The sequence below is a fragment of the Herpailurus yagouaroundi genome, unplaced genomic scaffold (assembly GCF_014898765.1).
Source record: "Herpailurus yagouaroundi ecotype Mexico unplaced genomic scaffold, PumYag 28, whole genome shotgun sequence".
In the NCBI taxonomy this organism is placed as follows: domain Eukaryota; kingdom Metazoa; phylum Chordata; class Mammalia; order Carnivora; family Felidae; genus Herpailurus; species Herpailurus yagouaroundi.
The window spans coordinates 81,798,113-81,811,633 of record NW_024412376.1 but is presented as its reverse complement, the minus strand read 5'-3'; the positions used below and the strand labels follow the sequence as shown (position 1 = coordinate 81,811,633).

General features: G+C 36.2%; 1 protein-coding gene across 5 annotated transcripts in view; it reads right to left on the bottom strand.

Moving 5' to 3' along the window:
* Positions 1-13,521, bottom strand: part of SLC9B1 (solute carrier family 9 member B1) — a 76,935-nt gene that overhangs the window by 11,812 nt on the left and 51,602 nt on the right. For all 5 annotated transcript variants that reach the window (XM_040477177.1, XM_040477202.1, XM_040477185.1 and 2 more), the window contains one exon: positions 1,430-1,605. In XM_040477177.1, the coding sequence (XP_040333111.1) occupies positions 1,430-1,605 (176 nt within the window). The remainder of the gene's footprint in view (positions 1-1,429; positions 1,606-13,521) is intronic.

The window sequence follows — 13,521 nt, the reverse complement described above, 5'->3', positions numbered from 1 at the left end:
CAGCAAAGTGCAAAACAACTCAGGTTACAAGAAAGTATGGCCAATTCTTATAATTTTATAAGAATATTGGGATGGAAGACAGAGAGAGAAAGAGATAGAGAAAGGGAGAAAGAGAAGTCTGGGTGCATTTATATCAAAAGAGTTATTGTAAGTCAGTCAGAGAAAGACAAATAAATGATTTCACTCAGGTAGAATTTAAGAAACACAACAGATGAACATAGGGGAAAGGAAGGAAAAATGAGAGAAAAACAGAGACAGAGGCAAACCATACGAGGCTCTTAAATACAGAGAACAAACAGGGTTGCTGGAGGGAAAGTGGGTGGGGGGGATGGACTAAATGGGTGATGGGCATTAAGGAGGGCACTAGTTGGGATGAGCACTGGGTGTCATATGTAAGTAAGGAATCACTGGGTTCTCCTCCTGAAACCAATACTACACTGTATGTTGACTAACTTGAATTTCAATAAATTAATTTTTTTTTTTAATTTTTTTTTCAACGTTTATTTATTTTTGGGACAGAGAGAGACAGAGCATGAACGGGGGAGGGGCAGAGAGAGAGGGAGACACAGAATCGGAAACAGGCTCCAGGCTCCGAGCCATCAGCCCAGAGCCCGACGCGGGGCTCGAACTCACGGACCGCGAGATCGTGACCTGGCTGAAGTCGGACGCTTAACCGACTGCACCACCCAGGCGCCCCAATAAATTAATTTTTTAAAAAGAGTTATTATTCCTGAGGATATGCTGCAGAGTTTATCTTTTCCTTTTTTTCCCTTCTTATTTATTTAGGTCTTGATTTTAAGATAAACTGTACATATTACTTTTCAACTTAAATATTTTGGTGCTTCAATAAAACAGAAGACTGAATTTCAAACATTGCGAATAACTAAAGCATTACTAAACGTGGAAACATTTACTTTCACAATTTGTGCAGAGTGACATTCAAGATCAAATATTACCTTGGGATTCAGAAGTGCTGCAGATCTTGTCCTACCACTACCAAAAAGGCACACAGTTGTCCATACTCTATATATTTAAGATGTCTTAGTAATAGAGCAACCAGCTATTTATAATGATGGCCCAAAAGGTACATTTGAGAAATATATATTAAATATATTAGCAGTACTAATAATATTGCTGCTTAAAAATTTCTATTGAAAACTGATAAAATTTCCAAAGCAACATGAACGGAAAAATGATAATATGGGTTGTCAGATTAATTTAAATCTATGGTTATTAAATAGTGTTTGTATTAAATAGTGGTTTCTCAGTCCATTGAAGTTTCTTCCCTGCTCTAGAATGAACTTTCTATGAAGAACAAAAAGACGATACACGTAAAAATAAATAAATTTTAATAAGGAGGAAAGCCAGAAGTCTTGTTTAAAAGAACCAGAAAAGGCTGTGAATGATGTGGCAGTTGTATTTTGTTTACCTGAGGAGAAGGCTATGCTCAAGCACGCACTGAATCCAGTGATTGCGATGATGTCATCCAAACTGCTAGCAGCTATTAGTAAGGTTGGAATGCCTTTCTTAATACCATATCCATTTTCTTGCAAAAGTAGCATGGAAGGGACAACTACAGCAGGAGAGACAGCGCCTACTACAAAACTAATAGAAAGACTTTGAGAACCAATTTTAAAACATCATTTTAACAAAAGTGTTTTATATTAAATTTTACAACAAATATATTAGCCTTTACAGATTTACAATAACTTCAAAAGTAAAAATTCTGCTTTTGGGTCAACGTCATTTAATAGTGGTAAAAATTTTTCACACATTTTTTAGTGCTGCCTAAAAGTTTATAGAGATTTCATTCAAGATGTTGGTTTGAGCACAAATTGTCTCTACCCTCACCCCTAAATCCTTTGAGATGAAGATGTAAAAATAATAGGAAAACTCATAACCTAACTAGAAAGAAAAAAAAAAAAGGAAGAGAATCCTCAATGGACAAGGAAATACATATAGTCCAGGAAGATAAAAGACAGTTTAAGATTGAAGAAAGAAATTATAAGCCAAGTGTGTGTGAGTAAACATTGCTACAAAAGATATGGTATACTTGAAAAAAAATTTTTAATGCTTACTTATTTTTTGAGACAGAGAGAGAGAGAGAGACAGGGCAGGAGCAAGGGAGGGGCAGAGAGAGAGGGAGACACAGAATCTGAAGCAGGCTCCAGGCTCTGAGCTGTCAGCACAGAGTCCGACACAGGGCTCAAACTCACAAACTGTGAGATCATGACCTGATCCGAAGTTGGATGCTTAACTGACTGAGCCACCCAGGCACCCCAATATGGTATACATCTAAAAATGCTCCAAGCCCAGAAACGGCAGATGCTAGGAGCAGGAAGGATCTCTGAAGAAATCCAACAGGTGATTATTTGGAATGCCACTGTAACAATGGCCAGACAAATGTACTCTCCATCCTACTTCTAATTCTTGAGCAAGTCAATAAAGAACAGAGATGCCTGCCCCAAAGAAGGAACAATGAGTGTGGATGATAACATGCATGAGGAATGGGGAAACTGCTGCTCAGAACATCTTTGTTGGTATATCCTATTTAGTACTTTACCTCATCTCTGCCACATTAACTTTATAAGGACTGAAATATATACCTTGTGTAGAGATGTTCTTGGTGTCCCAGCAGAAACCGTTTACCAGGCCAGTGCACACATCCCCCAGCTGCTGCTGTTGGCTGCTAACCCCCAACACCTGCAGCTTTCTAGCAGCCTTCTCCTGCTTAGAAGAGCTTACTTGGGGGTGCTAAGGAGGTTTACCTCCCACTCCTTCTTCCAGACAGCTCCTGTCAATCACTGACTGATGTGAGGGTCTGACAGTTTAGTGCCTTTGCCTCTGACTGTACAGTCTTTCCGAATGAGAGAGCCTAGAATTCTCTGAAAACTTATTTGCCTAGTTCAGTTGTTTCTGAACTTTCCTGCACATTTGAATCACCTGGTATATTATTTATCTGTAGCTGCTCAACAAATTATCCCCAAATTTCATTGCTTAAAACAACAAACACTTATTATCACACTTCTGTGGGTCAGGAATCTGGGTGTGGCTTAGCTGGATGCCTCTGCATCAAGGTCCTCATGAAATGTGTAGAAGATCTGCTTCCAATTTTACTCACATGGCTGTTGGCAGGCTTTCAATCTTTTGTTATGGGAGCTTCTTAACAGGCTACTCACAGTATGGCAGCTGGTTTCCCCCACGATAAGCAATTAAAGAGAATGGAAGAGAAAACATGCAAAGTAGAAGCCATGGTCTTCGCATGACCTAATTTTAGAATTGACATCCTATCATTTCCATTGTATTTTGTCCATTAGAAGCAAGTCAGGTAAGTCCAGCCCATATTCAAGAAGAGGGTATTACACAAAGGTGTAAAATATTAGATACCAGGGATTACTGGGAATAATCTTAGAAGTTGCCTACTATGTACTTGGGTACTTTTAAAAACACTGATGCCTGGCTCTCATTTTTTTTTTTTTCTTTGTTTATTTTGAGAGAGGTTGCACAGGTGAGCCGGCTGGGGGGCAGAGAGAGGAGAAAGAGAATTCGTGCTGTCTGCACAAGCCTGATGAAATGATTCATGTGGGGCTTGATCCCATGAACTGTGTGATCATGACCTGAGGCAAAATCAAGAAGTGGCAATTAACTGACTGAGCCACCCAGGTGCCCCTGCCTGGATCCCATTCTAAGACATACTGATCTAAGATCAGTCTTTGACCTAGTACTAGGATTAAAAAAATGTTTTTAGTTGTGGCAAGAAACACATAAAATTTACCCTCTAAACTATTTTAAGGCACAGTTCAGTACTGTTAACTATATTCACATTGTTGTATAACGGATCTCCAGAACTTTTTTGTCTTACAAAACTAAAACTTTATATCCATTAAATAACTCCCCTTCCTTTCTCCCTCACCCAAGTCCCTGGCAACCATCATACTACTATCTGTTACCAGGATTTTGACTACTCTAAACAGATCAGTGGAATCATACAGCATTTGTCCTGGCTTATTTATCTCAGCATAATGTCCTCAAGGTTCATCTATGATGTAGAATGTGACAGGATTTCTATCTATATTTTACAGGTAAATAATATTCCATTTTAGGTATATACCACATTTTCTTCATCCATTCATCTGTCAGTGTGGGCTGCTTCCACTTCTTGACTTTGTGAATAATGTTCCAATAAACATGGATGTGGAAATACCTCTTTAAGATCTTGCTTTCAATTCTTTTGTATATATACCCAAAAGTGGGATTACTGGATTAGATGGTAATTCTATTTTTGTTTTTTTTTAAGGAACTTCCCACCTGTTTTCCGTAGCAACTGCTTGTTTTATATTTCCAACAACAGAGCACAATGGTTCTCATTTTTCCACATCTGTGCCAATCTTTATTTTGTGTTATTTTCTGTTGTTTTTTTTTTTTTTTTAAGATTTTAAGTAATCTCTACACCCATTATGGGGTTCGAACTTACATCACCAAGATAAGGGTTGCATGCTCTTCTGACTGAGCCAGCCAGGTGCCCCTATTTTGTTTTTGTTTTTTGATAATGATCATCCTAATAGGTGTGAGCTTATATCTCATTGTGGTTTTGATTTGCATTTCTCTAATGATTACAGATATTGAGTACTTTCATATGCTTGTTGGCTATTTGTATATTTTCTTTGGAGAAATTTCTATTCAAGTCCATTGCCCACTATTAAGTCCATTATTATTGTTGAGTTGTAGGAGTTGTTTATATATTCTGAACATTGACCTTTTCAGATATAGTTTGCAATTATTTTCTCCCATTCCGTGTACTCTTTACATTTTGTTTCCTTTGCTGTGTTGAAATTCTTAAGTTTCATGCAGTCTCATCTATTTTCATATTTGTTGCCTGTGCTTTTTGTGTCATATTCAAGAAATAATTGCCAAATTTAATGTCATAAAAGTTTTACATGTGGTTTGCTGAATATAGTATTCTTGATTGGCAGGTTTTTTCTTTCAGCATTTTGAATATATCATCTCATTCTCTTCTGGTATAAAAGGTTTCTGCTGAGAAATCCTATTTTATGGGTGATCTTGCTTTTCTCTTGACACTTTAAGATTCTCTGTCTTTTTTCCCCTCTTTATGTATTTTTTGACAGCCTGAGTATGTGTCTCAGTGTGGGTTTTTTAGTCTTATTCTAGTGGAAATTCTTTGAGCTTCTTGAATTTGTATATCTATTTCCTTACTCAAATTTGGAAGTTTTGGCAAGTATTTCTTTAAGTAGGTTTTCTGAACATCTCTCTCTCTGTTCTCCTGGAGCTCTCATAATGTGTAGATTAGTCCATTTAATAGTATCCCTTGTATCTCTTAGGATCTCTTCACTTCTCTTTTGCTTTTTGCTTCTCTGACTTGTAATTTCAAGTGACCAATCTTTTAGTTCACAGGCTCTTTCTTCTGCTTGATGCAGTGTGATTTTGATCCTCTCTAGTAAAATTTTCAATTTAGTTATGTATTCTACAGCTCCAGAATTTTTATTTTTGTTTGCTTTTTACAGATTCTTCATCTTTGTTGGTATTCTCATTTTGTTTATGCATCATTTACCTGATTTATTTTAGATTTTCTGTGTTCTCTTTTAACTCATTAAGCATCTTTATGATGGTTATTTTGAATTATTTGTTGGGTAATTCATACATTTCCATTTGTTTAGGGTTGATTTCTGGAGTTTCATTTCATTCCTTTGTTGGAGCCATCATTTGGATACTTGAAAAAACAGTCACTTCTTCCTGTCTTTATGAACTGTTTTCACTAGAGAAAGTTCTTCACAAATCAGCTCGGCTAGAGATTCTAGGGGTCTCTCAAACATTTCTGGGATGCATCTTCTCAGGGTTGGGTACATTATCGCCAGCTGAAAAGTTTTGCCTTTTTCTGCTCCAGAACACCCCTAATGTCTGTCTGCAGTACTGCAATATCTCAGGAGCTAGAGCAACCCACAGGACTCACCTTTGTTTTCAATGTGCCTCAGTATCCAAAGTGTGCCACTCTTTTTCTGCCAGCACTCTGAGTTAGGTGAGACAGAAACCTGTCCCTTGACTCAAAATGCCAGAATGTAGACACATGTCCCAGCTTCTTTCTTTCCTTCCTGATGGATAAGCCAGGGGTTGGGAGTTTTCTTTTGATTTCCTCTGCTGTGCAGGGAGGGGATGAGGTATGGTGGGTAAATACAATGAAATGTCTTAACTACTCCAATGTGTCTCTTCTTGACCTTGCACTTGGACTGGATGGTGCAACCTCTCAAGTGGTTTCTGGAGTTCTCACAAAGGTAATTTGGTTCTTATGTTTTTAAGTCAGTAAGTGGGAGAAGAAGAGCCTGGGGCTTCGTATTCTGCTATCTTGCTGACATTACTCTTCTGATTGTTGGGATTTTCAAAAGCTCCCAAGGTGATTTTAATGTACAGCAAAGTTCAGGAACCACTGATTTACCCCATAGTCTATCTGGCTTTCTTCACTCAGAAGTTTCAACTGAGACCTCCCTCAGTACATTACTGCATAAGAATCTTAATCTCAGCCTGAGCTTCTAGACACCTTGTTTGGTAACATTATTGGGCTATTCCTTGCAAGAAGGCAAAAGCCAATAGATAAAGCAGTAACAAGTTAATAGGAAGTGTAAAACACAAAAATGAGCCCCCATTAAAGTATTACAAAATATTTGGGGAATCTATCACTTTGAATTGAGGAACCACATTCATTAAGTGGAAAAAAAAATTATACCTGAGAAAAGAGATATACTAGGAAGAAAGCAACCAAAACATGATGTCAGAATAACTATAAATATCCTCTGAATCATGAAAGTATATTGCATCTATCCATAAAGTTTTGATGATAGTTCCTAGAAATTAACAATAAATTCTCCAAATTAAAAAAACATAGGTATAAACATAGCTAAAGAGTGACTTAATAAGCTAGAGAACTGTGCAGAGAAAAATTTTCCAGTGTGTACTGCAAAAAGGTAAGCATATAAAAAGTATAAAGAAGGCTTAATAGGTATGGAGGAGGGAGTTACAAAAGGACATAATACAAGAGAACTGAAGAAAGATAAAGGATACAATCAAGACCTGGAAAAAAATAGATACATATTCTTCTGATTGAAACATCACACCAAATATTGAATAGAACATGTTAAGACTCATCTGATTACATTAAGGGATTGTTGTTAATTTAGTTAGAAAAATGCTGTTAAGTTTTAGAAATGCATTCTGTAGGATATAGGGGTGAAATACCATTATGCATGTAATTTACTTTAGGATTCCTTAGGGGCTATTAAGTTTAAATTAAGGATATTTGGACGTTTGTTATTTTGTTATTATTCTCTCTACTCTTGTACATATTTGAAAAATTTCACTAAGGAAAAAAGACTTATCTGAGACTGTTCTTTTAAAACTTTAATATGAAAACAAATAACATAAGAATCTCATTAAAATGCAGATTAATTTCAAAAGGCCTGGGATAAGGCCCAGGAGTCTACATTTCTAACAAGCTTTTAGGTGATACTAATGTTGTTGTCCAAGGAATGTACTTTGTATAGCAAGAAGATTTTAATTGGAAAAATTCAGGAAACCAAGCCTCCAAAGGAAAAAAAAAATGATTGGGTTAGATTACCTAGGAAAGAAATTAATAATTAGCTTGATAAAATATTCCTCATGGGCAAAACTAATACAAAGAGATAACACTGATCTCTTTAAAGGACTGAGGGAAAATAATTCTGAATCTAAAATTCAATACTGAGTCACACAGAAGTTATTTTCAGACATTCCAGGATTCAGTTTATCATCCACTGATCAGTTTGAAAAGAACTAGAAGATCAACTCATCAGGAAAAATATTTAGTACAAAATAAAGGGGTTTAAAAAAAATAAAAGAGTATAGGCAGCATAGTGTAGACATTAAGAATAAAGGCTCAAAAAAAAAAAAGACTCTTAATAAAAAAGGAGGGTACACCTGAGGTGGCTCAGTTGGTTGAATGTCTAACTCTTGATTTTGGCTCAGGTCATGATCTCATGGCTCATGGGATCTAGCCTTGCATCAGGCTCTGGCCTGATTGCATGGAGCCTGCTTGGGATTCTCTCTCTCTCTCTCTCTCTCTCTCTCTCTCACTCTCTCTTTTTCTCCCTTCCCCTGCTTATGCTCTCTCTCTCTCTCTCAAAATAAATAAAAATAAACATTTAGAAAAGTTGCTTAAAAAAATAAATTCTCTAGACATAGTAAAAGTTCTGGATCTATCGGGGCACCTGGGTGGCGCAGTCGGTTAAGCGTCCGACTTCAGCCAGGTCACGATCTTGCGGTCCGTGAGTTCGAGCCCCGCGTCAGGCTCTGGGCTGATGGCTCGGAGACTGGAGCCTGTTTCTGATTCTGTGTCTCCCTCTCTCTCTGCCCCTCCCCCGTTCATGCTCTGTCTCTCTCTGTTCCAAAAATAAATAAACGTTGAAAAAAAAATAAAAAAAAAAGTCCTGGATCTATTTAGTCATCTGATGTTAGGAAAACCATGTAACATCTCTTTGTCTCAGTTTGTATGCAAAACAAAAAAATGGTAATAATAATAATACCTATTTCACAGGACTATGTGAAGATTAAATTATCAATTATCAAATACTACACAAAGTGCCTGACACATGGCAAGCACTATATAAATGTTTGCAATTATAATTATTATATTAATTATTATTATTATATTATTATAATTATAATCACAAGACATAATGATGAGCAGTGAAAATCATTGTTAAATCTATAGAAGTACTCATTGTAAAGAAAACATAATCTTAGACGAAAATTCGAGATTATATCAACTGGTGGGGAAATATATGAGGGAGTGGAGAAAACTGAAAACATGCTACAATTTTAAGTATGCTTTTTACAAAATTATAGGTAATCACTAGGAGAATGAGTTTGTAATTTCTAAATATTAAAGGAATAAATGAAAGTGTAACAAAGAAAATGCTGGTAATCCAACAAAAAGTAGGAAAAGTGAAAAAAGAATAAAACTTACAGGAATGTGTAATATTTTAAAAGGTGAAATAAAAGCAAGGTTAAGTCAAAATTGACCTACAAAGAATCGGTTGGATGGACCTGTTAAGACATAGCTTTTCTGACTGAATTTTAAAAATTTAGTTCTGGGATGCCTGGGTGGCTCAGTCAGTTAGGTGTCCAACTTCAGCTCAGGTCATGGTCTCGCAGTTAACAAGTTTGGGCCCTGCATGGGGCTCTGTGCTGACAGCTCAGCCTGGAGCCTGCTTCTGATTCTGTCTCGCTCTCTCTCTGCCCCTCCCCCACTTGTGCTCTGTCTCTCTCTCAAAAATAAAGAAAAACATTTTTAAAAAAATTAAAAAAAAATAAAAATTTATTTCTGAGTTGTTAGTAAGAAATATACCTAAGACAAATGGTACAAAAAAGTTGAAAATTATAAGTATGATGAATAAATTGAATCAATTTCATAAATGAAAATTTGGTTTACATTAGAAAATTAACATAATTCACTAGAATAGAATTAACAATTCATAGTATTTCAATAGAAGCAAAACAATTATTTGATAAAATTTGACACCCAATTACAATAAAAACTTAGCAAAGTAAGAATGTAGGGAAACTTCATTAATCTAATTAAGGGTAGCTACAAAAAACTTATGACAAATACAGAATCAAGACAAAGATGTCTACTATCACCACTTCTAATCACCATTATATTGAAGAGCCTAATAAGTACCATAAAGAAAGAAAAATAAATGGTATACTTATTGGAAAGAAAGAAGTACAACTGTCATTATTCACAGATGACACAGCTGTACATGCAGAAAAACCAAGGCAACCTATAGATAAATTTGAATTGATGAGCACAGCAAGGTTGCTAGAGACAAAAGCAATATGGAAAATAAATAATATTTCTAAATACCAGTAACAAATATTATTAAAAATGTAAAAGTACTATTTATAATTGTATCAAAAACCATCAAATGCCTAGGAATAAATCTAATTAAATATATACAGGACCTCTATGTAGGAAATAAAAACATATTGATTAAGAAAAATTAGGGGTGCCTCAGTGACTCAGTTGGTTGGGCATCTGACTTCAGCTCAGGTCATGATCTCTCAGTTCGTGAGTTTGAGCCCCTGGCTGTGCTCTGTGCTGACAGCTCAGGGTGTGGAGCCTGCTTCAAATTCTGTGTCTCCCTCTCTCTCTCTGCCCCTCCCCTGCTCACGCTCCTGAGAAACTTAACAGAAGACCATGCGGGAGGGGAAGGGGAAAAAAAAAAGTTAGAGAGGGAGGGAGGCAAACCATGAGACTCTTAAAAACTGAGAATAAACTGAGGGTTGATGGGGGGTGTGAGGGAGGGGAAAGTGGGTGATAGACATTGAGGAGGGCACCTGTTGGGATGAGCACTGGGTATTGTATGGAAACCAATTTGACAATAAATTTCATATTAAAAAAATAAATAAACATCAAAAAATTAAAAAGAAAAATTAGAGAATACCTAAATAAATGGAGGGGAAGACCATGAGCATGAACTGAATAACTCAATATTATAAAGGTATCAGTCATCTCCTAATTGATAGAACAATATAATTTCAATCAGAATTTTTTGGTAAAAATGGACAAACTGGTTCTAAATTTGTATGGAAATATGAAGTGTTATGAATCATAAAAGTGATTTGGAGATCATAAAAGTGAGAGTTTTGTTCTACAAGATATAAAGACTTACTATAAAACCATAGTAATTAACACAGAAGATAGACCATTGGTTAAGAATAGAGAGTCCAGAAACAGAGCCATACTTATCTGGACACATTATTTATGACACAGGTTACATTATAGAGCAATGTGACTGGAGGAAGTGGCTTTTTAAATCCATTGTGCTGGGTCATTTGGATATTCCTAAGTTGACTGCAGAGAAGCGGGGAGAAAGAAGAAACCTGACCCTATCTCATACTAGACATAAAAATCAATTTAAGGTAGATTATGGATTTAAATGTGAAAGGTAAAATAGTAAAATTACTAGAAAATAATATACAGAATATCTTTATGACTTTGAATATGGAATGACTTCTTAAACAAAAAGTATTAAGAATGAAGAAAAAGAATGACAGATTGGGCTACATTAAAATGAAGAATTTCTACCCTTAAAAGAGAGAATGGGTAGTTGATGAATGAAAAAACATATTTGTAACATATGTAACACAGGACTAGTATCAGAATATGTTGAACTCCTACCAATAAATCAGAAAAAAACAACCACCAAAAACCCATTAGAAATATGGGAAATAACAGGTGCTCTTCAGACTTATTAGAAATCAGGGTAATAGAAATAAAAATCCCAATGAGATATCACAACATACCCATATGAATGGTTCAAATAAAAAAGACTGATGATTCCAAATGTTGGCAGGGTTTGGAATAAGAGGAACTCTTACATACTACTGGTAGAAATGAAAATTAGGAATTCTCAAAAAATATTTTGACATAATCCAAAGTTTTAAACATATAGTTACCCCATGAACCAACAATTCAACTCATAGTTAAGTACCTTTAGAAAACCGTGTACCAAGAGTTATTTACAAGAATGTAAGAGCATTAGTAATAACAACCCCAACTAGGAACAATGCAAATTCCCACTGATAATAGAATGCACAAATAAACCAGTATATTCATACAATGATATACTATACAAAGAAGAAAGTAAACTATGTTCACACACAATAACATGGACAAATCTCAAATATAATGTTGAGTTAAAGAGCAGACACAAAAAAATATATACTATATGGTTTCATTTACATAAAGTACAACTACATGCAAATTAAATTATAGTGTAAGAAATTAGTATAGTGGTTATCTGTGGAGAGGATGGAGAGAAGTGATTAGGAGAGAGCATAAGGACACTTCTGGGGTATTGGCAGTGCTATACTTCTTTACTTGGGTGATGGTTACATGAATATTCACTTTTTAAGTATTCAAGGAACTGTACATTCATGTACTTTACACTTTCTGTATCTGAGTTAGACTTAAATAAAAAGTTTAACAATTCAAGGATGGAGAAATTCATTCCAAATAGGGTACCCACAACAAAGCAGGAAGAGAAATATTAATATCTGACAAAGTAGAATTCAAGATAGATAAGGATTACAATGAGTGAGAAGGATATGCTGAGTGTAGAGATTACTTAAAAATGAAATCTTGAAAAAAAGAATAGCAGATGTGCCATTATATAAATGATAAATATGGCACAAAAACAGACACACAGACCAATGGAATAGAATAGAAACCCCAGAACTAGACCCACAAATGTATGGCCAACTCATCTTTGACAAAGCAGGAAAGAACATCCAATGGAAAAAAGACAGTCTCTTTAACAAATGGTGCTGGGAGAACTGGACAGCAACATGCAGAAGGTTGAAACTAGACCACTTTCTCACACCATTCACAAAAATAAACTCAAAATGGATAAAGGACCTGAATGTGAGACAGGAAACCATCAAAACCCTAGAGGAGAAAGCAGGAAAAGACCTCTCTGACCTCAGCCGTAGCAATCTCTTACTCGACACGTCCCCAAAGGCAAGGGAATTAAAAGCAAAAGTGAATTACTGGGACCTTATGAAGATAAAAAGCTTCTGCACAGCAAAGGAAACAACCAACAAAACGAAAAGGCAACCAACGGAATGGGAAAAGATATTTGCAAATGACATATCGGACAAAGGGCTAGTAGCCAAAATCTATAAAGAGCTCACCAAACTCCACACCCGAAAAGCAAATAACCCAGTGAAGAAATGGGCAGAAAACATGAATAGACACTTCTCTAAAGAAGACATCCGGATGGCCAACAGGCACATGAAAAGATGCTCAACGTCGCTCCTTATCAGGGAAATACAAATCAAAACCACACTCAGATATCACCTCACGCCAGTCAGAGTGCCCAAATTAACAAATCAGGAGACTATAGATGCTGGAGAGGATGTGGAGAAACGGGAACCCTCTTGCACTGTTGGTGGGAATGCAAACTGGTGCAGCCACTCTGGAAAACAGTGTGGAGGTTCCTCAGAAAATTAAAAATAGACCTACCCTATGACCCAGCAATAGCACTGCTAGGAATTTACCCAAGTGATACAGGAGTACTGATGCACAGGGGCACTTGTACCCCAATGTTTATAGCAGCACTCTCAACAATAGCCAAATTATGGAAAGAGCCTAAATGTCCATCAACTGATGAATGGATAAAGAAATTGTGGTTTATATACACAATGGAGTACTACATGGCAATGAGAAAGAACGAAATATGGCCCTTCGTAGCAACATGATGGAACTGGAGAGTGTGATGCTAAGTGAAATAAGCCATACAGAGAAAGACAGATACCATATGGTTTCACTCTTACGTGGATCCTGAGAAACTTAACAGAAACCCATGGGGGAGGGGAAGGAAAAAAAAAAAAAAGAGGTTAGAGTGGGAGAGAGCCAAAGCATAAGAGACTCTTAAAAACTGAGAACAAACTGAGGGTTGCTGGGGGATGGGA